Source organism: Emiliania huxleyi, assembly GCF_000372725.1.
Source record: "Emiliania huxleyi CCMP1516 unplaced genomic scaffold EMIHUscaffold_322, whole genome shotgun sequence".
NCBI classification, from domain to species: domain Eukaryota; phylum Haptophyta; order Isochrysidales; family Noelaerhabdaceae; genus Emiliania; species Emiliania huxleyi.
In genome coordinates, this window is record NW_005199583.1 from 42,649 (window position 1) to 65,625 (window position 22,977).

The 22,977-nt window shown below is 65.6% G+C and overlaps 6 protein-coding genes across 6 annotated transcripts in view; 3 read left to right on the forward strand and 3 right to left on the reverse strand.

Annotated features, from left to right (window-relative positions):
* The window catches only part of EMIHUDRAFT_469777 (hypothetical protein), a gene marked incomplete at its 5' end in the record, with an annotated part of 3,994 nt that extends 1,845 nt beyond the window's left edge, over positions 1 to 2,149 (forward strand). Inside the window, 5 exons of the mRNA XM_005773897.1 lie at positions 101 to 139; positions 170 to 208; positions 591 to 786; positions 994 to 1,174; positions 1,876 to 2,149. Coding sequence (XP_005773954.1) covers positions 101 to 139; positions 170 to 208; positions 591 to 786; positions 994 to 1,174; positions 1,876 to 2,028 — 608 coding nt within the window. The 3' untranslated portion in view covers positions 2,029 to 2,149. The remainder of the gene's footprint in view (positions 1 to 100; positions 140 to 169; positions 209 to 590; positions 787 to 993; positions 1,175 to 1,875) is intronic.
* A 1,345-nt stretch (positions 2,150 to 3,494) lies between these two features.
* On the reverse strand, positions 3,495 to 6,333 carry EMIHUDRAFT_458336 (hypothetical protein; the record flags this gene model as incomplete). Its single annotated transcript, XM_005773898.1, has 8 exons — positions 3,495 to 3,551; positions 3,819 to 3,928; positions 4,365 to 4,416; positions 4,482 to 4,538; positions 4,624 to 4,866; positions 5,157 to 5,249; positions 5,474 to 5,620; positions 5,855 to 6,333. 8 exons carry the CDS (start codon positions 6,331 to 6,333, stop codon positions 3,542 to 3,544), a joined length of 1,191 nt encoding a protein of 396 aa, XP_005773955.1. The 3' UTR covers positions 3,495 to 3,541.
* Positions 6,334 to 6,436: 103 nt separating this feature from the next.
* On the reverse strand, positions 6,437 to 6,976 carry EMIHUDRAFT_241046 (hypothetical protein; the record flags this gene model as incomplete). The annotated part of the gene is made up of 1 exon (XM_005773899.1): positions 6,437 to 6,976. The coding sequence occupies one exon, from the start codon at positions 6,974 to 6,976 to the stop codon at positions 6,437 to 6,439; it is 540 nt and encodes a 179-aa protein (XP_005773956.1).
* Positions 6,977 to 7,915: 939 nt separating this feature from the next.
* Positions 7,916 to 11,231, forward strand: EMIHUDRAFT_117103 (hypothetical protein; the record flags this gene model as incomplete). Its single annotated transcript, XM_005773900.1, has 6 exons — positions 7,916 to 8,686; positions 8,943 to 9,407; positions 9,518 to 9,904; positions 10,303 to 10,374; positions 10,588 to 10,724; positions 10,919 to 11,231. The coding sequence occupies 6 exons, from the start codon at positions 7,916 to 7,918 to the stop codon at positions 11,229 to 11,231; spliced, it is 2,145 nt and encodes a 714-aa protein (XP_005773957.1).
* A 7,087-nt stretch (positions 11,232 to 18,318) lies between these two features.
* On the reverse strand, positions 18,319 to 20,896 carry EMIHUDRAFT_458337 (hypothetical protein; the record flags this gene model as incomplete). Its single annotated transcript, XM_005773901.1, has 9 exons — positions 18,319 to 18,670; positions 18,757 to 18,984; positions 19,163 to 19,219; positions 19,289 to 19,408; positions 19,485 to 19,757; positions 20,112 to 20,219; positions 20,349 to 20,409; positions 20,468 to 20,523; positions 20,642 to 20,896. The coding sequence occupies 9 exons, from the start codon at positions 20,894 to 20,896 to the stop codon at positions 18,455 to 18,457; spliced, it is 1,374 nt and encodes a 457-aa protein (XP_005773958.1). The 3' UTR covers positions 18,319 to 18,454.
* Positions 20,897 to 21,426: 530 nt separating this feature from the next.
* EMIHUDRAFT_74871 (hypothetical protein) lies at positions 21,427 to 21,639 on the forward strand (the record flags this gene model as incomplete). The annotated part of the gene is made up of 1 exon (XM_005773902.1): positions 21,427 to 21,639. A coding segment is annotated over one exon (213 nt), but the record flags the coding sequence as incomplete, so codon positions are not given.
* Between the last annotated feature and the right edge of the window lie 1,338 nt (positions 21,640 to 22,977).

The window sequence follows — 22,977 nt, forward strand, 5'->3', positions numbered from 1 at the left end:
AGTCACTGATTCATGACTAATGAGTGATTAGGCCAGTGGGAGCTGCAGCCGACGGAGGACCGGATCCCCAGTCACTGATTCGTGACTAATGAGTGATTAGGCCAGTGGGAGCTGCAGCCGACGGAGGACCGGATCCCCAGTCACTGATTCGTGACTAATGAGTGATTAGGCCAGTGGGAGCTGCAGCCGACGGAGGACCGGATCCCCAGTCACTGATTCATGACTAATGAGTGATTAGGCCAGTGGGAGCTGCAGCCGACGGAGGACCGGATCCCCAGTCACTGATTCATGACTAATGAGTGATTAGGCCAGTGGGAGCTGCAGCCGAACGAGGATTTGCGCACGCAGCCCGGCTTCAACCGCAACTACACCACGCGCGGCCCCGTCGCACTCGAGCTCTCGACACACGGAGAGGACTGGCCGAGATCTCATCGAGATCTGGCCGAGATCTCTTCATCGAGATCTAGCCGAGATCTCCCCATACCTCCCCATACCTCGCGTTCGCCTTTTTCGCCACGCGGCGGCGGCGTCTCGTGGGCGCGCTCGCCTTCTCGCAGCCTGCTCAGAGCCTTCTCGGACCCTTCCTGCAGGAGGCGGCACCCTCTGGGCCTGCTACCGCAGTGCGCACCGGATCGCGGCCTTCGACGCGGCGGAGATGTGCGCGAGGGGCGGGAGGACGGGCGTGTCTGCGGCGGGGAAGCCGCGGGTCGGCACGGCGCCCGCGCGCTTCAGTTTCGGCGGGAACGACGAGGAGGGGACGATCCCGCCCTTCCCAGCCGACGAGTGGCGAGATCGAGCCGAGATCGAGCCGAGATCGACCCGAGATCAAGCCGAGATCGACCCGAGATCGACCCGAGATGGGGCCCTTCCCACAGCCGACGAGAGTGGCGCAGCTTGTGACGGCGTCGCCAGACTCTGGGACACGTCCACGACACGTCCACGACACGTCCGAGACACGTCCACGACAGTCCGAGACCTATCCGAGTCGCGTAGGCACAGCCGTGTGATGGCGTCGCGGCGCAAGCGCGGCGCGCTCAGCTCGCCGTGCGCCTTCACTGTGAGCGAGCGGCGCGTCTACGTCTGCGACCGCGAGAACCACCGCATCTCCGTCTTCTCGGCCGACGACGGCGCCTACCGCCACTGCTTCTCCACCTTCGGCGACGCGCCCGGCTGCGTCCGCGGCCCGGCCGGAGTCGCTTTCGCGGCGGGGCACCCTAGATGCGGGAGATACGGGGAGATCGCACCCTAGATGCGGGAGATCTGGGGAGACCTCTGAGATCGCACCCTAGATGCGGGAGACGGACCCGTGTGCTTGCGGACCTGTTGTGTTCGCGCGATGCCCCCAAGACACAGCACGGCGCCGCTCCGCGCTCTGAGTTGTGGTGTGTGTGTACGACGCGGGCGGGGCACTTCGTGGTGGAGATATGGGGAGATACGGGGAGATACGGGAGATACGGGCATCTCTCGGGTCACAACACAACGAATGAGTGAATGGAGAGGTCTCAATCATCAGGCGGGGCCTCGAGACAGGGGGAGATATGGGGAGATGTGGGGAGAATGAATGCAGGACTGCCCCGTCAGGCGGGGCACGTCCTTGTGACGGAGGGGGTCTACGGCCGCCGCATCCAGGCCCTCTCACACTTGCCGCCTGCACCCGCGGCACTCTCCCTGCCGCCACTCTTCTCCCCGCAGCCTCTCTTGGAGTCCGGCAGCATTTCTCCCCGCAGCCTTGCTTGCGGCCTCCCTCTCTACTTCAACCCCCCCTCCCCCTCCCCTCCCGCCCCGCCCCACCCCCACCCGCCCCGCCCCGCCCCGCCCCACCCCGCCCCCCCACCCCCCGCCCCACCCCCCCACCCCACCCCGCACCGTCCCCAGGCTTTCACGCCCGAGGGCGAGTCGCGGGCCATCCTCTGCCCGCCCGGCGGCAAGCAGCCCATGCTGCGCGGCCTCTGCGTCGGCCCGCGTGGCCGCATCTACGCGGCCGACCGGTGCAACGACCTCATCCACCTGATCCAGCTCCGCAGGTAGACGGGCGCCGGCGCGCTCAGCGGCAGGCCAGTGACCGCCAGGGTTCGCTCTCTATGGACTATGTGCGGGCTGCTACGCGGGCCGAAAAGGGTGCGAGTGAAAAACTCAACCCAATTTATTTTATGAGCGCGCAAGACATAAATGGTGGCTAAGGGCTCTGCACGCAAGGCGCCCGCGGGTCGCAGACCCGTAGGACGTCGAGACCGCCTCCACTGACCACTGTGAACCACTTTTGATGCCTAATCTCAAAGTATATAAGCCAGGGGGGATACCCGTAGCCCCCAAAGTGAACTGCCTGATCGACTCCCCGGCACACGGCGGAGGAGGAGGAAGACAGCACAACCCCAGGGCGGGAGGAGCACAATGCCATCGAGTCAATGCTCAGGGTGGGACAAAACACCGACGCCGGCTGAACAACAATAAGGAAGGCCTGGAAGTGACCCGCGACGATCTCCAGCGTCCAGTGCGGGTAATACCCGAAAATACCCGGGAAAACCCAGGTATTTTTGGGTTTTACCCGGGTTTTTTCTGCTTGCTGACCACTGAACAACACTCAACAGTAACAACAGTAACAAACAGTAACAGCTTGGGCTGGCGGCTGGGGAGAACACTTGAACAACGTTGAGGATTTCAGACAACAATAGTGCAACTGTTAGGCCCAAAGTTAACGTTTGACAACCCTAAGTCGGCCAACGTTAGCTACTGTTGTTGGGGAGCCCCACTGTTGTTCTGTTGTTTACTGTTAACACTAGCAACACTGTTCAGCTCTTAACGTTTGACAACCCTACTGTGCCGTACGAAAGTGTGAATAGGTTGGAGCAGCAGCTCCTGAGCACGGCGCCGCAGGCGCCTGTTGATAGGTCCAGGTGATAGCCCTGGGTGGGCAATGCATACGCCTAGTTGGGCCTCAGATCGCCCGACCGCGTCCCGGTGCTCTGCCGTCGGATTTGTGACGCCGCCGCACCGCGCCGCGGCCGGGGGCCCTCCGGAGGCCGAGGATGGCCGTGGCGGACCGGGACGAGCTCTGGGAGGGTCAGTGTCAGTGACAGTGTATATATTGTAGAAACCAACCATGTGCACAATATCTCTCAGTCTAGCTAAGCCTGGGGAGGCGATGCCGGGGCCGTACAGCAGCTTGATGGTGCTTCGCCGGCGTGCGTCCCGGAGCGGTCCCGGACGGGCGGTCCGTGGGAGGAAAACGAGGGACAGCGCCGACGGGCGCTCTGATTCGACTTTTAACTTCAAACAAAGACAGTCGCACGCGCCGCAGCGCGGCGCGTGCGACTGTCAGGAGCGGATATGTCAGTTAGTTGTGTTCACGCCGGGATCGTGTCCCTCACAACCTACACAGACTTTAGGCTATACAACAGTACGACTACGAGTGAGCCAGTGACGACCACAGTCCTATGCAGTAACGAACCGATGAAAGAAACAATTTTTGCTCATTCGTTTTCTCAGCTCAACAATTACTTGCATGAGTTGTGTTCGACGTCCACGTCCATCTCCCACACCATCAGTGTGGGCTCTCAAAAGGCAGCGCGAGGCCGCTTCGTCGGCGGCTCCCCCGCGCCCCCGCCCCCGCCGTACCGCTGGTGCAGCGCCGCCACCGCCTCCCTTCCAAAGAGGTGCTCGTACGAGCCCGCGTCCGACGGCGACGGCACGCGGTACGCAGGCCCGTCCTCCCCGCCACCGCCGCCGCCGCCGCCGCCGCCGCCGCCGCCGCCGCCGCCGCCGCCGCCATCGCGCTGCAGCAGGAGGATCGCCGACTGGCGCGGCTCGTACCGCATGACGTAGTGCGCGGCGGCGGGGTTGGCGGCGAGCGAGGCGAGCAGCCACTCGAGCACGCCCTTCCCAAAGTTGATGCAGGCGGCGGGCTCCCAGTAGGGCTCTCGCCCCGCGCCTAACGGCAGGTTGGCAGGGTAGGCCTCTCTCTCCACACACACACACACACAGGTGGGGCAAGGGCCGGGCAACCCTCGCGACTCCACACCCAGAACAGGCAAGGGCTAGCACGGCATTCAGAGTGCAAGGCCCGGCGCACGTGGGTGAGCAGTGAGTACACCAATGCATCCGTGGCACCGCGTAAATGCGAGGGGCTACGAGTACAAAGAAGGCAGCGGAATGCGGCGGGATGCGGCGGAGTGCGTCTCCTCTCGAGGGGTCGTTGGAATACAAATGTGTCTCAGCTTCGGGCCTGCACAAAGACAGCAGGGAGGAGGTAGGGGCCCCGCTGCTTCACCCATCGCTACTACTGGGGTGTCCGCTTTTGTCCACCTCGAGGAAGGAGGTAGGAGGTAGGGCCCCGGGATACAGACTCCGCATCTAGTCCCGCGCGCCGCGCACGAGCCTGTGCATCGTCGAGGTCTCGAAGCTCTTGAGCTCGTGCACCTAATCTCGCGCAATCTCCCGCCATCTCGCGCAATCTCCCGCCATCTCGCGCAATCTCGCCGCACCGTCCCTCGCTCGTCGCGGAAGCCGACGAGCACAGTCGGCACGCCCGCGAGGAAAGACTGCAGGGCAAACCCGCGGACATGTCATGGACGTGTCCTGGACAGGGCCGGCACTGTCCGGCGGCAGCAGGGCGAGGAGGGCCGCCTGCAGCCAGTACTTGAAGAGCTTGTGCCGCTGGAAGCTCTCCTGTGCACAGCAAGCGCAACGGCAGGCGGACGGCAGGTAGACGGCGTGTGCATGTCTACCCACTGCTCCTCGTCGCTTGCTGCTGCTACTGCTCCTACTCCTACTGCTGCTGCTGCTGCTACTACTACTGCTACTGCTGCTACCACTGTCTCCTCATCGCGGGGAGACGCGTGCCGCTTGCTCGTCTTCAGCTCGACGTACCTGCAGTGATGGCCCAGGGGGGTGGTGAGTGATGAGGGTTTTGTCGGCTAGTCAAGGGGTGGCCAGGGCAGGGGCTGGGGCGAGAGTCGAAATGGATTAGTCGGGGTAGTGGCTAGGGCAAGGGCTGGGGCGAGAGTCGCGGATGGGCTCACTCAGTCACCTACTCACGCTCCATATCTCCCCATATCTCCCCAGATCTCACTCAGCCCACCTACTCAGCCAGCACGCTCAAGCCTGAGAGCCGAGCTTTGCCGCGACGCTCTCCCGCCTCCTCGGCTGTATCCACACACCCCGCCGCTGGGGCGCCGCCACCGCCGGTGGCGGCGCAGTCGATCTCGGCCGCCATGAAGAGCTTCGTGCGGTCGATGGACAGCTGGACAATCCTGCGGTGGGGGAGAGAGGGGGAGAGAGGGGGAGAGATGGGGAGCTATGGACAATCCTGCGGTGGTGGAGAGCTGGACAGCGGCGGTGGAGCCCCAAGGGGCGTGATGACGAGGGCGACGACGGCAGGGAGTGCAGCGCTGCCACGAGGGCGGCGAAGGCAAGGGAAGCAGCCTCGTGTTGGCTCCCGAGCCAGTCGTGCGCAGCGTGCGTGTGCGTGTGACACCCGCCGTCCGCGTGCAAGACTGGAGTGACTGGCTGGTCTGCATTCCGCATGTTCCGCATCTGGTGGACGCTCGAGCAAAACTCCTCGTTTGCGTTGACGGGCGGCAGCGGCCCGCCGTCGTCCTCGCCGCCGTCGAGGGTCGACAGCCTGAGGGAGATATGGGGGAGACATGGGGAGATGAGACATGGGGAGATATGGGGAGCTATGGTGTGTCGACAGCCTGCGCCGTGGAGACGCCGCTATCAGGACGCGAGTACGGCCGCGTGCAGCGTGTTGTGCACTGTGTGCGAAGGTCGTCGTGTATTGCTCAGGGGCGGCAGTTTGGACTCGGGTGCTGTGCTGCATTCGGAGCGGCATCTAGTCGAATCCAGCTGCTCAAACTTGTAGCCCCAGTAGGACATCCGCTGCTGCCGCTCGTCGCGCCTCGCCTCCTCCGCCCGCTTGCGCTCGGTGTCCATGACGTGCAGCAGGACCGTGCCGTCGGCGCACCGCTCCACGCCAACCTCCCAGTCGTCCTTCCGGTTGTAGACCGTCCCAAAGATCTTGTTGAGGTTGTTGCGGTACGTCAGGATGTGCGCGTCGGTGGTGCGCACGCCCTTGTGGGAGAGGGCGGCGACGACGTCGCCGAGCGGCGCGGGCTCGTTTGGGTCGTGCGATTTAGGAACGTAGCTCTCAAACCCCACGTCAAGCGCCGCTGGCAGCCGCGGCGTCCGGTAGGCGCCGAGACCGCTCTTGTCGAAGCGGACCCGCCGCGAGGCGTCGCGCGAGAAGTGGGCGATCTCGCGCGGCTGGCCAAACTTTGGGAAGCCCTTGCCCACGTACGTAGCGGTCGGGTGTAGCGGGAGCGCAGCCACCGGCATATCGTTTTCTTGATGGCGGAATAAGAAATCTTGCGCGAACCGCACGAATTTGCACCCATCCTGGGCAGCGGCGCCCTGACTGTTCTCCGTCCTTATTACTCAGTTACCGTCTGCTCTCCCCTCCCGGCCCACCCTCGTCGTCCTCGTCGCCGCTTCCGCCGAGCAGCGCTCCGGCGCGCTCCGCCCACGTCCGCTGGTCCACCCCCGCCGCCGCCGCGTCGCCTCCGGCCGGCAGCCGCAGGTCGCGAGCAAGGACTGCGCCGAGCGGCTCGAGCGAGGGCCGCTGCGACGGCGACACCGCTCCCGCCGGCTCGCCCTCCTCCCTCACCCGCTCGACAATGAGCGTGGCGTAGCCGTCGCCGCCGGCGTCGGCGCGGTGCGACGCGATCGCGCCGCGCACGTCGCCAAAGGTGGCGCCGTCGGCGGAGAAGAGGACGCGCTTGAGCTGCCGCGTGCCGAGCGGCGTGCCGGAAGTGACCTGCTGCCACATCGGGCTGCCCGCCAACACCGGCGCCCACGCCGTCAGCCCGCGCACGACGTCTCCCTCCGCCGCCTGCCCCACCGCGCCGTAGCCCGGAAGCGCGCCCGTCACCACGATCTCGCCCGCAACCTCCTCAATCACCAGGCCGAGCGGAAGCCGCATACGCTCCAAGAGGAGGATGTCGCTCCGCCGCCGCCGCGGCCGCAAGTTCAGGCGGGCGACGCCGGCCGGCTCGCCGTCTTGGCCGAGGTCCACGCTGACGGCGACGAGGCCCGTGTCGTCGGGAGAGTCGTCGTCTGGCGGCGGCGGCGGCGGCGGCGGCGGCTCGCCCTCGACGAGGCCGCGCGCCGCGGCGACGCCAACGGCGGAGGCTGCTAGCAGGGAGACGGCCTCGATGTTGGCGGCCAGGTCGCCCTCGGCGGCCGCGTCGAGGAGGTCGCCGAGTCCGAGCGCGGCGGCACCGCGCGGGCGACGGCGTGGAGCCGGCCATCGTAACGGAGGCGCAAACATCGCCAGCGAGTGCAGGAGGAGGAGAGAGGGGAGGAAGGGCATGTGGGCTGATCCGGGTGGCTCTCGGTGTCCAGCTGTCGGTGTCGGTGCTCGGCCGTGAGTCCGCGTTCTTCGGTGTTTTTCTTAAATGCGCGCCAGTTCGCACCTGTGTCGAGCCTGTCTGCTGTGAGAGAGAGTTCTTTTGTTTAAATTCTTAAATGCAAACAACAGAAACACACCTTCAGCAACTTCAAATTCTGATAAGGAGGGATGGGTGAATTGGAAAGAAAGAGAAAGCCATACCGCGTCCAAGTGCTCCAAACCAGAACACAACCTGGCGAGGTACTCCCACGCCTCTGGGGGTTTTTGTCTGGCCGAGTCAACCCGAGAGATGCTGGGGCGAGCCTCGGCGAGACTGCGTCAGCTGCAAGAAGTCACTCACAGTGCCAACAACACACCTAAAACAAAACTCACAGTGATTTGACACAACCACTAAAAACTCACAGAAAGCAGTCGCAGCGGCGCCGACGCGGGAGCAGCGGAGCCTCACCGGGAGCAGCGGCGGGAGCAGCAGCCGGCTCGATGCCTCGGTAAACGCTCTATCCCCGCACGATGAACTTTGCGCAAGCGATCCAGGAGCGCGCCGCCGCGGCGACTGCGGCTGCGGCTGAGGCCGCCAGCGTCGCCGCCGTGCAGGCCGCGGCGCTGACCGAGAAGGTGTCCGAGTGGGACATGGGCTTTGACGAGAAGGCGGCGACCAGCACTATCGCCGCCGCCGCCCCTGCCTCGCAGCGCAAGAAGCCCGCGCGGGCCGGCGCCTTCTCGATCGGTGGCGACGAGCGGCAGAGCAATCGAGGAGCTCCGAACGCGCCTCCGCCTGAGAATGGCGCACGGAAGCCGCCGCCGCCCCACCGGACGCCGGCGCCGGCGCCGCAGCCGCAGCCGACACAGGAGCGAGCTGGAGCGGCGGCGGGCGGCGCCACCACGGCCGGAGCGGCACAGCCGGCCCAGTCGGCCGCCGCTTCGGCGGAGGCGGCTCGGGCGGGCCTGCGGGCGGCGGCTCTGCAGGAGGAGCTCAACGCGACCAAGCTGCGCGCGCTGCGGAAGATCAAGAAGCAGGAGGAGGAGATGGAGCAGCTGCGGCTCGCCGCCGCAGCCGCCCGCTCCGAGCGGGCCGCCCTCCACGCCCAGCTCACCCAAGCGCAGCTCGCTGCCTCCGCCGCCGCCGCCGCCGCCGCCGCTGCGCCGCCGCCGCCGCCGGGACCGCAGCAGCCTCCCGCCACGCCAGCTGGCGCGACGGCGGGCGCGGCGGCGGGGACGCCCGCGACGCGGGGCGGCCTCGTGAACTCGAGTCGCGTGCGGCAGGCGACGCCGACTGGCGAGGTCGGGCAAGAGGAGATCACAAGAGGAGAGGCGGCAGCAGAGACTGACGTAGGCGATGCTGGCGGACAAGGTCGCCGCGCAAGCGAGAGAGCTCAAGAGGGCGCAGCTGGCGCTGCAGAGAGTCGAGGAGGCGATGGCCGCCGCAGACACTGACCGGACGGCGCTGCGCGCCTCGCTCGCCGCCGCGGAGGCTCTACCGCACCGCCCACGGGACTGAACCCACACTGGGTTCGATCCTCTGGAGGTATGGTACTAGGCCGCGGTCGACGAGGCGCGCTCTGAGCAGCGGCTCGCCCTCGCCGAGGCTCGCTCGCAGGCGCAGGCTCTGGAGCAGCTCAAGGAGGAGAGGGCGCGGGAGCAGCAGCAGCAGCGGCAGCAGCAGCGGCAGGGGCAGGGGCAGGGGCAACAGCAGCGGCAGGGGCAGTTGTCGCAGAAAGGGAATGGAGTCGCCGCCGCCCGGCCCTCCTCCTCCTCCTTCCCCTCCTCCTCCTCCTCTGCTCCCGCCGCCGCCGCCGCCACGTCCGCCAACGCCGCCGCCATGTCCACCATATCCGCCATCGCCGCCGGCGCTGTGGAGGGAGAGCGCACGGCGCCTGCCGCGTCTGCTCACGTCGAGGTGTCGGCCGACGTCGTGCCAAAGGCGGAGGCGGAGGCGGCGAGGGCGGAGGCGGAGGCGGCGAGGGCGGAGGCGGAGGCGGCGGCGACGCGCGAGGCGGCGGCGGTGGCGGCGAGAGACGCGGCTGAGGCGCGCGAGCTGCTGCAGGCGGAGGAGGCCACATCTCCCCTCATCTCCCCATATCTCCCCCATCTCTCCCCCACGAGCTGCTGCAGGCGGCGGAGGCCAAGCGAGCGCAGGCGGCGGCGGCCGAGACCAAGTCAAAGGCGCGCAAGCTCCTCGAGCAGAAGGAGAAGGAGACCGGCTCGCTGCAGGCGCAGCTGCAGGCCCTGCGCGCGGCGGCGGCAGCGAGCAAGGCGCAGGCGGCAGCCTCTGACAGTGCCTCCTCGCCGTCCGCCGCGCCCTCCGCTGCGCACGGCGCCTACAGCGCGGCCCTGGCGCCGCACGGGGCCAGAGCTGCTGCGGACCGAGCGGCGAGCCCGCCAGGGGTGGACGGCGGTGCGGACGCGGCGCCGTCGCTGCTTGACGGCGTCGACGAGCGCATCGCGCGCGATCTGCAGCGGCACGCCGCACTGCAGGCGCGCCTCGAGATGTGGGGAGATGTGGGGAGATGTGGGGAGATGTGTGGAGATATGGGGGAGATGTGGGGAGATCTGGCACGCCGCACTGCAGGCGCGCCTCGAGACGGAGAGCGCTGCGCGAGTCGAGGCGGAGCGGGCGCGCGCCGAGGCGGAGCGGCGGCTGCTGCGCGCGAGGAGCGAGCTCGAGCAGGCTCGCGGCGAATCTCGGCGAATCCCCGGCAATCTCGGGCGATCTCGGCGAATCTCGAGCAATCTCGTCAAATCTCGAGCAGGCTCGCGGCTCGTGCGGCGGCGGCGGAGGCGGCGGCGGCGCGGCCGGAGGAGCGGCGGCGGCGGAGGATCGCTTCTGTCACGAAGAGGCTGGCTCATCTCGGACTGAGGATGGAGGTGTGATGGGCGTCTGTTCGTGTGTCTTTCAGGACCCGTTCCTCAAGAATACGCTGCTCAAGTTCCTGGAGGTTGGAGAGGCGGACGACGGCCACCTGCTGCAGGTGCTGCCGCTGCCTTCCCACACACATGCTCACACCTCCAACACACCTCACCCGCACTCACCCACACACGTGATAATAATAACACCGACGATAATGACAAACACCCCAGGTGCTCGCGCTGCGCCTCCAATTCACGCCCGAGGAGATGCGCCGCCGAGCGGGCGCATTCGCAGTCCAACCCGTTGCCGAAACGGCGAGACGAGGCATCCATAGGAGATGCGCCGCCTCGAGAGAGCGCGCAACCAGCGCGGCGGCGGCGGCGGCGGCATGCTCAACGGGCTGCTGCCGCCCTCGCTCTTCACTCCGCGCCGCACGCCAATGCCGCCGCCGCCGCCGGCGACGGCAGCGACGTCGGCGGCCGCCGCTTCGCCGCCCTCGCCGGCGGCGACGAGGCCGGCGGCGGCGGCGGCGGAGGCCCGCGATTCCGACAGGGCGGAGGGCGGCGGCGCGGAGGAGGTGTACTTGAGGCAGCGGCTGCTGCTCTCGGCCCCTCTCGTCGAATCTCGGCGGAGATCGGCTGAGCGTGGCTGGTGTCGGCGAGTAGGAGGCAGCTCGCGGACGCGCGCCGGAAGCTGTCGGCGGCGGAGGCGCGGCTCGAGGTCGCGGAGCGGGAGCTGCGCGGCGGGGGCGGCGCGGGCGGCGAGACGTCCCTCGCCTACCTCCGCTCCGTCATCATCAAGTACATCGAGGAGGAGGACGGGACCGCCTCCGCCGACTCGCTCTTCCAGGTGCTGGCCACTTTCCTCCGCATCGACCCGCCCACGGTCGTGCGGCTGCAGGCGGCGCGCAGCCGCAAGGCGACGTCGCAGCAGGGCCTATGGGGCACGCTGCGGGCGGCCGCCACGCCCGGGCGCTAGAGAGAGTGTGTCCCTGATGTTGGCGCGTATGTGTGGCGCGCTATCACGCGTTTTCGGCGGTCTGCGGGCTCGAGATATCACTGCTACGACTCTAATTCTATAAAGACCAGCACGACGTGTTGTCTTTAAGGTCATTCACGGGTGTCTGCGGCCCACTGTGCCCGCTGGTAGGACAGTGATCGCGGCAAACCCTGTGCGCTGTGGTCAGCTCGATATCATATCGGATATTTTTTGTAGGCGCACCGGTGTCCGGAAGCGGAACGCCAAAAAACTAGTATGTCTTCGAGGGAAAAGTAATCCGAGCAAACCCGCGGCCGCAATGAATTAAAATGGGCGGTTTTCGAGGGGAATCTGGAGAATCTGGGAATCTGCTCACCACGGATCCCCACCTCATCGAGAAACTTTTCACTCCAAGACATACTAGTTTTTCAAGGTGCTCTACATGTTAGGCACAAAAGATACGGCATTGCAGGCCATTTAGGATTTCTAGACGATCACTGAGTAGGCCAAAATCCCCACTGGGCCGGGAGCAACCTTAAACGCGCCGGCACAAAAATGCCGGCAAACACTTTTTCGCGTCGCGCTGCGGCAGGCCCGCTGGCGCTGCGCGCTGGGCATGGCGCTGCGCCGGCGCCGCCGCGCTGGCGGGCTGGGGGGCGCAAACAGCCGACTCGGAAACACTGTCGCTGTGAGGGGGGACCGTGGCACGCGTGCGACTCGGCACCGCCCACCATCTAGTCAGGAGATGGTGCACGAGATGCCTGAGCAGGCTCTTAAGCGCGAAGTCGTATCGCTGCGTGAATGCGATCTCTTCTGCCGTCTCAGTTTTTTTGCGCGTCATGGATTTTTCTTGCCTCACCGGCCACAATTAACATGCCAGTCAGGAACTCGCCAGTAACGCCGCCCGCAACAATTAGTGGAGCGCTGGGAGCAGCGGCAATACTCGAGGCGACAACGAGACCGATCGTGCCTGCCCGCGCAGCCTGGGCACCGATGAAATTCGATTCGGGAGGAGAAGCCTGTCTACCGGGCCGCCGTTCCCTCACCTAGCGCCGAGAGCGAGCCAGCCGAGCCGGGCGCGGCAATTCAAGCCGTGCTGACACGCCACGACAGCGAGAGGCTGGGCGCGGAGGGGAGCGGCGAGCGGGCGGGCGAGCGGGGAGTAGCGGGCGGCCTGCGAGGAGCGTTGCGCTGGTTGTCGCTGACCTAGCCACAAGATCCACACGGGCGGGGCCCTCGTCGCATGTCTGTTTTTAGGCTGCAGATTGCACCAGTGTTGAGCATATGTAGGTAATTAAGCGGGCAGAATTGAGCTGCGCGCTTTGGTGGTAAAATTCTTTTCTCAAACAGTGCGCGCCAGTCCCGTGCCCAGTGTGTTGTGCGAGGGAGTTTTGCGTGAAATCGTTAGAGGCTGCGCAGGCCTTCCCCGGTTTACAGGTAGTACTTTTTAACACGAGGTTGTTTTTATACGAGCGTCATTTTGTACCCACCCTATATAGTTCGTGGGGACCCCCCCGCCGGTCGGTGGTCTGCCCCCGAGGTGGACCAGACCCCCCCTCCGGTCGGTCGCTCTCTCGGCGGCGGGAGGTGTGACGACCGACCCCCCCCTCGGTCGGTGTCCTTGCCGTGAGCCCCTCAAACGCTCTCTCTCCCTCCTTCTCGGTTCTCGCGAACCGCCACGGGCGCTTCGAAATCGCCGGGTTTCACTATGAAAACTAGTTACGCAGCCAAGCGCCAAGGAGACTTCTTCGCCGAGGCCCGAGCAAGCCCGACCCCACACATGTATGTGGAGCATCTACGCAGTCGCAGGCCTGGTCCTGCTTGCCGTCGCTTTGTACAAGCTCTGGCCGCGCTCAAGCGGCTCGTCAACGGGTACAGTGTGTCGCCGGCGAAGCTAATCGTATGGACGACGACGAGTGGAGGAGCAGCCACTGGAACGCGATCATGTCGGGCAGGCTCGGCGACACAGTTCCAGCGGGCGCCCTCGTGAGACGCCGTCCATGTCGCTGTTTTCTTTCTTTTCGGAGATCGTGTCGTGTTAGAGTGGTTTGGCGGCATTGCTTAAAACTCTCGGCAGCGGCACCGAGGTTCTACACCATACACGATATACACCGAGCCGCCACCGAGGTTGGAGTGTGTCCAAACTCCGCCACCACCCGCACCGCCTCCCTCGCCGCCTCCACCCCCCCCCCCCCCCTCCCCCCCGCCGCCCACGCCTCCTCCCTCTCCACCCCTCCCCTGCCTCCATCTCCCTTCCCCGCCTCACGAGCGGCGGCATGCTCGCGAGCCACACCGCCGCTCTCACGCCGCATCTGGCCTCGCCCCCACGCGCGACCGGCCGCGGCGACCGGCATCGTCGTCAACCTCCTGCGGGGCCGAGATGTCAAAGTCTGCGCCGAGTGAGCCGCAGACGGTCTCGCAGTTCTGTGCCTGAAAGGTTTGACGTATATCTCCCGACCGCCTCCACGAGGGCAGCAAAGGCCGGATCAAATGAAGTCGTCCGCTTTGCGCCTGCCGCAGCACCAACGGTTGCATTCACATGCCGATTCGATCTTCGAACAAACACCTCCGACAATGTCCACAACGTCTGTTCCAGAGGCATCGTATCTGTTGGTTTCCGTACGTCGCCCGTGCCCCTATACCGCTTGCGGACAGCATCCGCCAGAGTGGGTTTCTCGTGGAAGTGCAGGCATGATGGGTGCTTGGGAAGGATCCCAATCTCGCCGTGCTCGCCTTTTTTTAGGGGTTGCCCGTTGCGCGTCGCGAATGGCCCGTTGGGCATTTTCTGGTTTGGCCCCATGAGGAGCTGATCATACCCTTCCTTGAGACGCTTGTGGTGCGGGTCGGTTGGTGCCAGCTTCACACGCTTGACATGCGAAAACGATTTGACGTGAATACTGTGCGAGCCTCGCTGGCCGTCGCTGAGGACGTCGTAACTCGTGGCGGCCGGGAACATTTCCCATTTGAAGGAGGCCACCCCCACGTGCGAGGGCAGGGAGTGCAGCAGTGCGGGCAGGTCAGCACCGGGGACATGCAGGTACTCGTCCACATCGAGGCCACCGACCCACTGTGCACCCCCCTGTGCCGCCCTTTTGATGGCATCGACTTGCATTGCGACTTGTGATTTTGGAGGCGCCCTTGTATAGTTAATCGGGATCATCGTCTGGGCCTGCACTGCCATCTGCTGCACGCTCGAGGAGGTCGACTCGTCATAGATGAGAAACCTGTGCACGCCCATGCACCAGTGGTGCAGGAGGAACCGCGCCAGATCGAGAGGCTGGTCTTTGACCGACACGCCCACCCACACCGGCGGCAGCTTGCTCACGCTCCCCGCCCATGGCCGGCAGCCAGTGGAGTTAGCCAGCGCCGTCGCGAGCCGCAGCATGTCCGGCGCTTGGTTTGTGGCCTCGTCGTGCTCGACGCACCGCTGAAGTTGTGCATCGTCTCGCTGAGTGAGGAAGCGCTTCATTGCACAGTCCAGCAGCGTGTGCTGCGGCAGTGGCGAGGGCGGCGGCGGCGGCGGGGGGCGCGCGAGATCCCGCTTGCACTTCTCGAGGAAGGGCTGAAGACTGCATGCGACGATGGCGGGCAGCTGGTAATTGAAGAGTGTCTGCGACCGTTGCCACTCAGCCCATGTGCTCAGCCCATGCCCACGCTCGTGCTCGTGCCCATGCCCACGCTTGTGCCCCGGCTTGTGCTCGTGCCCATGCACGGACACCGCGTCGAGGAGCTCTGAGACGCCAGAGCCGTAGGAAGACAGAGCAAAGGCCGAGCAGCCCAGACCGATCACCACGGAGAAGAAGATGCACAGTAGTTTTGTCAAGCAGAACTTGCCGAAGCGGAAGCCGGAGCGCGTCGAGGTCGGCTCCGTCTCCACGGCGCCCTGTAAACAGTGCGGACGATGGTTAGTCACGAGCAGAGCGCGCTGCACGGGCAAGGCAGTACGCTGTGGCACGAGCTCGAGTTTGAGCATGTTGATCGAATGAATTCCTGCAGAGAGTCAAGAAGCGGTTGAAGGCGGTGTCCCCGATGGGGCCAGCCCTAGCGGCGGCGGACAGAGTGGCTAGAGAGTGGGGCGGGTGGGAGTGGTGTGGTGTGGTGTGGTGTGGGGGTGTGGGGAGGGGAGGGGTGGGCTGGGTTATAAAGGTATATGAGAAAATCTCGGGCAATCTCGGCAGGGTCGAGCCTGAGAGAGTAGAGCTGCGCCTACGGGCAGCACGCCGCGGCGTGAGCGTGAAAAGGACAACATGATAGGCTGCCGACACACTCTCACGCGTCCACGGCGCTCGGACTGGAGCCGGGCGGCGACTGGCGAGCGAGCGGGCTTTGGCCGGCAGAAGGGCGGTCCGAGGCAGCGGGCTCGCGCGGGACCAGGGTGGCGAATGGGCAGCAGCGGACGCGTCTCGCGGCTCCGCGATGGCAGTGGCCGTACCTGCGGGCGGGAGGGTAGTGGTGCCAGGCCGAGGGGGGTGAGCCGCTTGATGCGGCGAGCGAGGGCGCATCTCCGAGGTGATGACTGATCACGTCTCGCTGCAGCGCATGGGATGGGGGGCGAAGTGGCCGGGCACGCTCGCGCAAAGGCCAACACGCGCCGCGTCGCGCGGGGCGCGGGGAGAGCCGAGGGACACACCCTGAAAGCGTGCAATCTTTCGCAACGAACAGGCGCCGTGGCATCGTACCCGAGTAGGGATCCCTACCGGGTAGAGAGAAACAATGGGGGCGCACAAGAAGTTCCTCGACACGGTGGGGCCGCCGTCGGCGCTGCTGCCGCGCACGCTGCGCTGTGGGCGTCACCATCGTGTCCTCACCGCGTCGCCGACGCCACTTGCGGCTCGCCGCCGCCCTGCCCTTCCCTGCCATCGCGCAAACACACACACACACACACACACGCACACACACGCACACACACACACACACACACACACACACACACACACACACACACACACACACACACACACACACACACACATTATTAATCATCGGGCAATAATTATTAATTATTAATCATCGGGCGGCGGCGCGGCGCGGCGGCGGGCGACGCCGAGCGGGGCGGCGCGAACACCTGCTCTGATCAGGCCTCCGGCCTTTGACGCAGGGCAGTGCCAGTGGTCGCGCCGCCCTCGACTCATACAAGGGGGCTGCCTTCCGCCCGTCGCTGCTCAGGCCGGGGGAGGGGGAAAGATCTCCTGTTCCGCGGAACGCGAGCAGGCCCCTCCTTGCCCGGTCTGCGATGCAGGGTGGTGGTCGGCCATCGGCGCTTCGTACACACACACACCCCGCCGCAACCGTCGCCGGCGCGCGACACGTTCCCGTCGGCAGGACTGTTCTCGTCGAGTGTGTGCCGCAAAGGCGGGACGCACTCAGGGACAGTGCCGACGGGACGCGGCTCGAGGGGCGACTCCCGCGAAGGCACGGGCAACCGTGGGTGCGGGGCTCGTCTTCGAAAAGTCGGGTATGGCTCCGCTCGCAAGCCAACTCTCTCGCTGACACTATTATGCGTTGCGTTTTTCTCCACGTGGCTCTGCACATCCGTTCTTGAAAAAGTGGGTGGGTGGGTAAACGCTTCGTAGGCCCCGGATGGTGAGTGGGTGGGTGGGTGGGTGGTGCTTGGTGGGTGAGTGGGTGGGTGGGTGGGTGGGTGCTGGGTGGGTGGGTGCGGGTTGGTCGTTTCTCTCCCCCCTTCGCGCGCGCGCGTCTTCGAGGCACAGCTCTCGTCGTTGCCACAGCATGTCGTTCCTCGCACCGTGCCCACGCGACGGCACCAGCTGACCGAGATCGCGCTCCCCGACGGCTGCCGCGTGCCTTACGGGCGGCTTACGGCGCCTCGGCGCGCTCAACAAGTCATCCGAGGGCGGACTGCTGTTACGCTCGACGAGTGCGACGCCGCTCTAGCAGCTCGAAGGGTTCAAACGCCGCCCGTAAGGCACGCATGTCGACGGGCAAGCTGGTGGTGCAGCAGGCGTTCGTTTTGGTCCTCGAACAGGACGGCTCTTTGGATGACTACTCACTCCGCTCAGTGGCTGCGGTCCGGCAGGCATTCGCGCTTGCTACCTCTGAGGTGCACCTGGCGAATGAACGCGACCAACAAAGGCTAGGCGCTCTCATGCGCTTCCTGGAGAATCCGTTGCGTGAGAGGTTTGCGGTGCAGTTGCAGGCCGCTGCTCTGCAGCCGTTCGACCCGCGCATCAAGCTGACGGCTGCCGCCACTATGCTGAAGGAGGGATGAAGCTTGTCGTTATCACCCACTAACTGCGCCTTGGTCCCGGCACTGACAGCAGTGAGTGCCCTGTCCGACCTCACGGGCGCTGAAGCAAAGCCAGTGTTGGAGCTGCTGCTACAGGTTGAGCGCACGGGTTCTGACTTCGCCTCGTGGGCGGAGGCATTTGCAAAGTGGCTCGAGGGTCTCGAAGGCGCTGATGATAGCTCCCTAGCAGTGTTGGGTTGCTATGTGCTCGGGAGGTTCGCAGTGCTGCCAAAATTGGGGGAGCAGATCTATGTTCGCATCCAGACATGCGCGCTCCTCACTCTTGGGGCATTCGCAGCTCAGCCAGAAATGCAGTCAGCTGCGCAGCTTGTGCTGGCCCACGCCATCGGCCAGCTGCGTGTTGCTCGTGCATTCGACTACTCGGAGGACTCGGAGGACTCGGAGGACTCGGAGTAGGACTCGGAGTACTCGGAGTAGTGGAGTGGTGTGCATGCAGGCTGCCTCCGTGATTGTGAGTGTTCGCTCACTGCCTCACCTTATTTTGCGTATAAATATGAACAAGAGTGCATTTTGCGTCAGTACTTCTGACTGAGACTGTGGCTAGACGAGCGGCCTACCTCCAACGGACGGGGCTGTCGTACTAATAGAGGAGACCGGCCTCTAAAACTAGTCTAAGAGCCCGCCGGTGCCCCGCCGTGCGCGCCGAACCATGCGCTTCTGGGCCGTCGCCTCCCTCCGCGTCGCCCTCGCGCCTCCCTCCGCCTCGCCGTTGCCGCCGCCTCCCTGCCTCCACCTCACCGCCGCCGCCGTTGGCGTGTTGCCCACGAGCCACGACGGGGTGGCGTGGTGGCGTCGCGACACCAAGCTGACTAGTCCAAAAAATAGCAAAATGCTAAAATACAGTGGGACATTACCTGTTTTTACTACTCTCGACGTGGAGTAGCTCATGAACACAAGAGCTCACGCGTACTGGCGTACTGCACGCGCTCACCACACACAGAGGGACCGCGTCACGTCATGTCGAATGTCGCCTCGCGCTCTGCCGTGACCCACCCGCCTCGGCCGCCAGGCCGGCAGGCGGGGCGGCAAGGACGAGCCTGGGCGCGATGGCGGCGTGCACCACGTCGAGGAGCGGCCGCGACAGCTCTCTGAAGGGGGGCGAGCAGTGTATCTCGCCAAAGTTCTCGACGATGTGCGACACGGCCGCCTCGACCAACTCGGCGCCGTTGTGCTGCGGACCAGGGCGAGAAGGGGGGGGGGGGTGAGCCGGGGGAGCGGCACGGGCAGAATCGGGGCCTCCGCCCTCCCCCTCTTTGCCTGGTCGGCAACCGTCAGCACGTCGCACACGTTCGCCGCAGAGAGCATCCCCTCGATCCGGTCCGAGCAGAGGGCGCGCAGCCGCTCGACGCCGAAGCGGTCGGCGGCGGCGAAGAGCTCGAGGGCGGACTCCTCGGGGACGGCGGAGGAGTCGGTGTAAAGGTGCTCGAGCAGGAGCTGGAAGACGGGCGGTGAGACGTCGACGATCGGCAGCTCCTCCTCGGTCGCCTGGCACGCACGAGCGTGGTGGTGGGACAAGGGCCAGGGCAACCCCTCGCGACTCCACGTCTGAAGACAGGAGCCGCGCGCGGAGCAGTCAGAGTGCAAGGCCTGGTGCGCGTGGGTGAGTGGCGGGTGCTATGTGTGTGTGTGTGTGTGTGTGTGTGTGTGTGTGTGTGTGTGTCGCCTCCCTCATGCCGGACGCAAACATGCGCGCGAAGAAGTCGCAGCGCGCGGCGAGCACCACGCGGTGCGCCGGGATCCGCATGTCGCCTAGAAGGTTCCTTGAAGGTTCCTTGAAGGTTCCGAGCACCACGCGGTGCGCCGGGATCCGCATGTCGCCGACGAGCAAGCAGACGTCCGAGAGGAGCTCGCTGTTGAAGTAGCGGCGCCAGTCCGAGGCGAGGCTGGACGAGGGCCGCGTGTCGAGCACCTGGTCCGTCCATTCATCAGTACATCTTTGCTCCACTCATCCATCGCTCATTTGGCCGCGTGCTCAGCGCCTGGACGTCGTTCAGAAAGATGTAGTCGTCCTCCTGCTCGTCCCAGTAGCGGCCGCCAACCACGTAGACGCACTTGCCGACGACGCCCGCAGCGTGGCAGGCTCGCTTGAGCGGGGAGGGCGAGGAGGGGGGGTGGATGCGCCACGCTAGCTGCTCGAGGTCGATCTCGCACACCGCGTTCGAGCACTCGAAGTGCAGGTCCTTGCCGTAGTCGTAGTACTGCCCGCCGAAGACGAGCAGCCGCCCCTCCACCACAGAGGCGGTGTGGTACCTCCGCTCCTGCTCACGGCTCGAAGTGTGAAGAGACGCTGTTCACACCACAGACGCGGAGTGGTACCTCCGCTCCTGCGGCCCCTCCCCGCTCGCGACGAGACGCGACCACGTCATCGTCGCCTACGAGTGAAGCGGCGGCGGTGAAGACCCGAGGATGGGCGGCGGTGGGGTGTCGAGCTCGTGCAATCTCGTGCAATCTCGTGCAATCTCGTGCAATCTCGTGCAATCTCGTGCAATCTCGTGCAATCTCGTCGGGCGCCGTGTCGAGCTTGTGCAAGTCGCAGAGGTTGATCGAGCGGTCGTCGCCGTCGAGCCCCGCGCCGCCAAAGAGTATCATGTCGCGCCTGGGGAGGGGAGGACCAGGAACGAGTCGCCAGCTGTGAAAGGGCCCCACCACACGCCCCCTGTAGCGCACCCGACGACGCACGCAGAGTGGCCCTCGCGCTGGCTCGGCAGCTGGCCGTGCGCCTACTCTCAACGACTGCTCAATCATAATGAGTCATACTCATCATGGGAGCTCGGCAGCTGGGCGCGCGCCTCCGGCATGCTCCACGCGCCGGTGGCGGTGTCGAAGGTGTGGAGGTCGTTCAGGTACACGGACTCGCCCTCGTCCTCGAGCTCTCTGTGCGGCGTCCGCTCCGCCTCTTGCACCCACGTCCTATGGACATGTCTCGGACATGTCACGGACGTGTCTCCGACATGTCCGCCTCTTGCACCCACGTGTCCCTCCAAAGATGAAGATGAGCCGGCCGATCACCGCTGCTGAGTGGCCCTGAGATGGTTCGGCAGAGGAGGGAGAGGGTGAGCAAGGAGGGAGGAAAGGAGGGAGCGAGGGAGGCAGGGAGCGAGCGAGGGAGAGGCGAGGCAGGCGAGGCAGGGAGGGAGGTGACCTCCCGCCCTTCCGGCGGAGAGCCGGTATAGGCCGGCTTCATCCACGAGTAGCTCGCCACGTCGAAGACGTGCAAGTCGTCCAAGTACGCGTTCACGCCCGTCTTCTCGTCCTCCCACGTGCCGCCAAAGATGTAGATTTGCTGGTCGACGACCGACGCCGTGTGCCCCTCGCGGTCGTCGGGCGTCGTCGACCGACCCTCCGCGTCTTGGAGGACTTGCGGATACGTCAGCGTCATGTTGACCGTGTCCAGCATCTGCAGCGGAGGGCAGATGACCTTTCCCTCCTCGTCCTCGTGCTTGCCAAAGAGAATAAAGACCCGCTTGCCGACGACGGAGCAGCTGTGGCCCTCGCATGGCCGCCTCGCCCGGCCCCGCGGCTGGATCTGCGACCACTTCATTCCGCAGCGTCCAGTATTCACTGGATAACGCACGCGCCAGTATTCGGGGCAGGGTGCCGTGCACGGCAGCGAGAAGTGCCTTGCTCGCGTGCGGCCGGCTGTACAAAAGAATTCTTTCTGCACGCTGGGACTATAACCAACTTGGGCGTTGATTGCTTATTTTTTCATAGTCTGTGTATGCCTTCAAGCGCGCTGCGAAAGCGATCTCCGAGAACACCTTCCGTGCCGAGAGGTATCTGCAGCGGGCCCAGGTGAGCGAGTCACTCCTACACGGCATCGGGATTCCGCCGCAATACATTGGCGCACTGGACGGCGACCTAGTGCCGGTCGAGGAGTACCTGCGCGATGGCGGTGGCGTGGACGTGCGCGACCTCGGGCGGTGCACGATGCTTTACTTTGCGGCCGAGGCAGGCCAGACCGAGGTCGTGAACATGCTGATCGAGCACGGAGCCGACCGGAACGTGCAGATCGAGACGGGCGAGACGCCGCTCATCGCCAGCGTGCTGCGCGGCCACCTCGGCGTCTTCAACGTGCTCATGCGCGCCGGCGTCGACGTCAATCTGGCCGACGAGGAAGGATGGACGCCCCTCATGTACGCGGCGCAGGACGGACGCCTCGCGTGCCTCGGCGGTCTGCTCGCCGCCGGCGCGCTCGTCGACGCGGCGTCCACCGCAGAGGTCGACCTGAGGTTCCACAAGAATCAGACTCCGATATTTCGGGTGCCGCCACGCGGCGAGACGGCGCTGCTGATCGCGGTCAAGAACAGCCAGGGCACGGGCGTCGTCAACCTGCACGCGGCGCAGCAGGGCCTCATCCCGTGCCGCACCGAGCATGTGGCGACGGTCGCCGCCTTGCTCAAGGCCGGCGCGAGCCCAACCCATCGGGACGCGAGGGGAAATAGCCCCACCTCCTTCGCGCTCGGTCGCGGGATGCGCGAGATTACGCGGCTCTTCCAGAAGCACGCGGCGCCGCTCCTTGAGAAGCGCGTGCGCATCCACGGCCTCGTCAGCCGGCCGGAGCTCAACGGCCAGCTTGGCGGCGCCGTCTCGCACGACCCGAGGACGGGCCGCTACGCCGTCGCGCTCGACGAGGGCGCCAGCGACGTCAAGATGTCGATCAAGGTGCGTGCGGCCAACTTGGAGGCCGCCGATTAGGCCGATGGACGTGGCCATTTGCCAGCAAACGGGGCGGCCGACGCTCGGTCCTTGCGCCCGATTTCACGACGGAAGGCATGAACACTGACTGTCGCCTCGGTTTCCGATGCGGAGGTGGAACACCATGCCAGGCGGCGTGCTGCGTCCGCGCACGCTTGTCGTCCGTAGCCGCGCACTCTTTTGGACAGAGGGGCAGAAGAGGGGGGGGCGGCCTGAATGCCTGAGCGGGGCTGAATCGAATGGCAATCGGGGAGGGAGGCTGTGGCCCCTGTGGGGGTGGGGTGGGGGGGGCTCGCTTTTGAAAAGAATTCAATAAATATATATTTCCCCTGGCCGGAGCCCCGCGGCGTTTTTTGGTTTTCAAAAGTGCGGCGCGCGCTCGTGTCTCTGCGCCGGGCCTGATTTTTATCAAGATCTTTCATATTGTTACGGCAGCGTGGTGCGGCTCCTCACCAATAGTCTCCCTCCTCCTCCCCCGGACGAGGCGCGCCGCACTTGAAACACGCCCTCTTCCGTGCAAACACGAGCGCACCGCAGTCCTGGCAGGTCCAGTCGCCAGGGAGCATCTCGGGAGGGCCTCCGCCCCTCGGCTCGGCGGCGCCCTTGAACCATTCCCGCCGCCCTCGAGCCGCGCCCGAGCGCCCGCCGCCGCGCCCGCCGCCGCCGTCCACCCGCCCCCCCACCCACCACGAGCGCTGGCGCCGCGCATCATCCAGAGAGACGCCGAGGTCGGCGAGATCGTCGAGCAGCTCATCCGCCTTCTGGAAATCGCGCTGCTGGCGC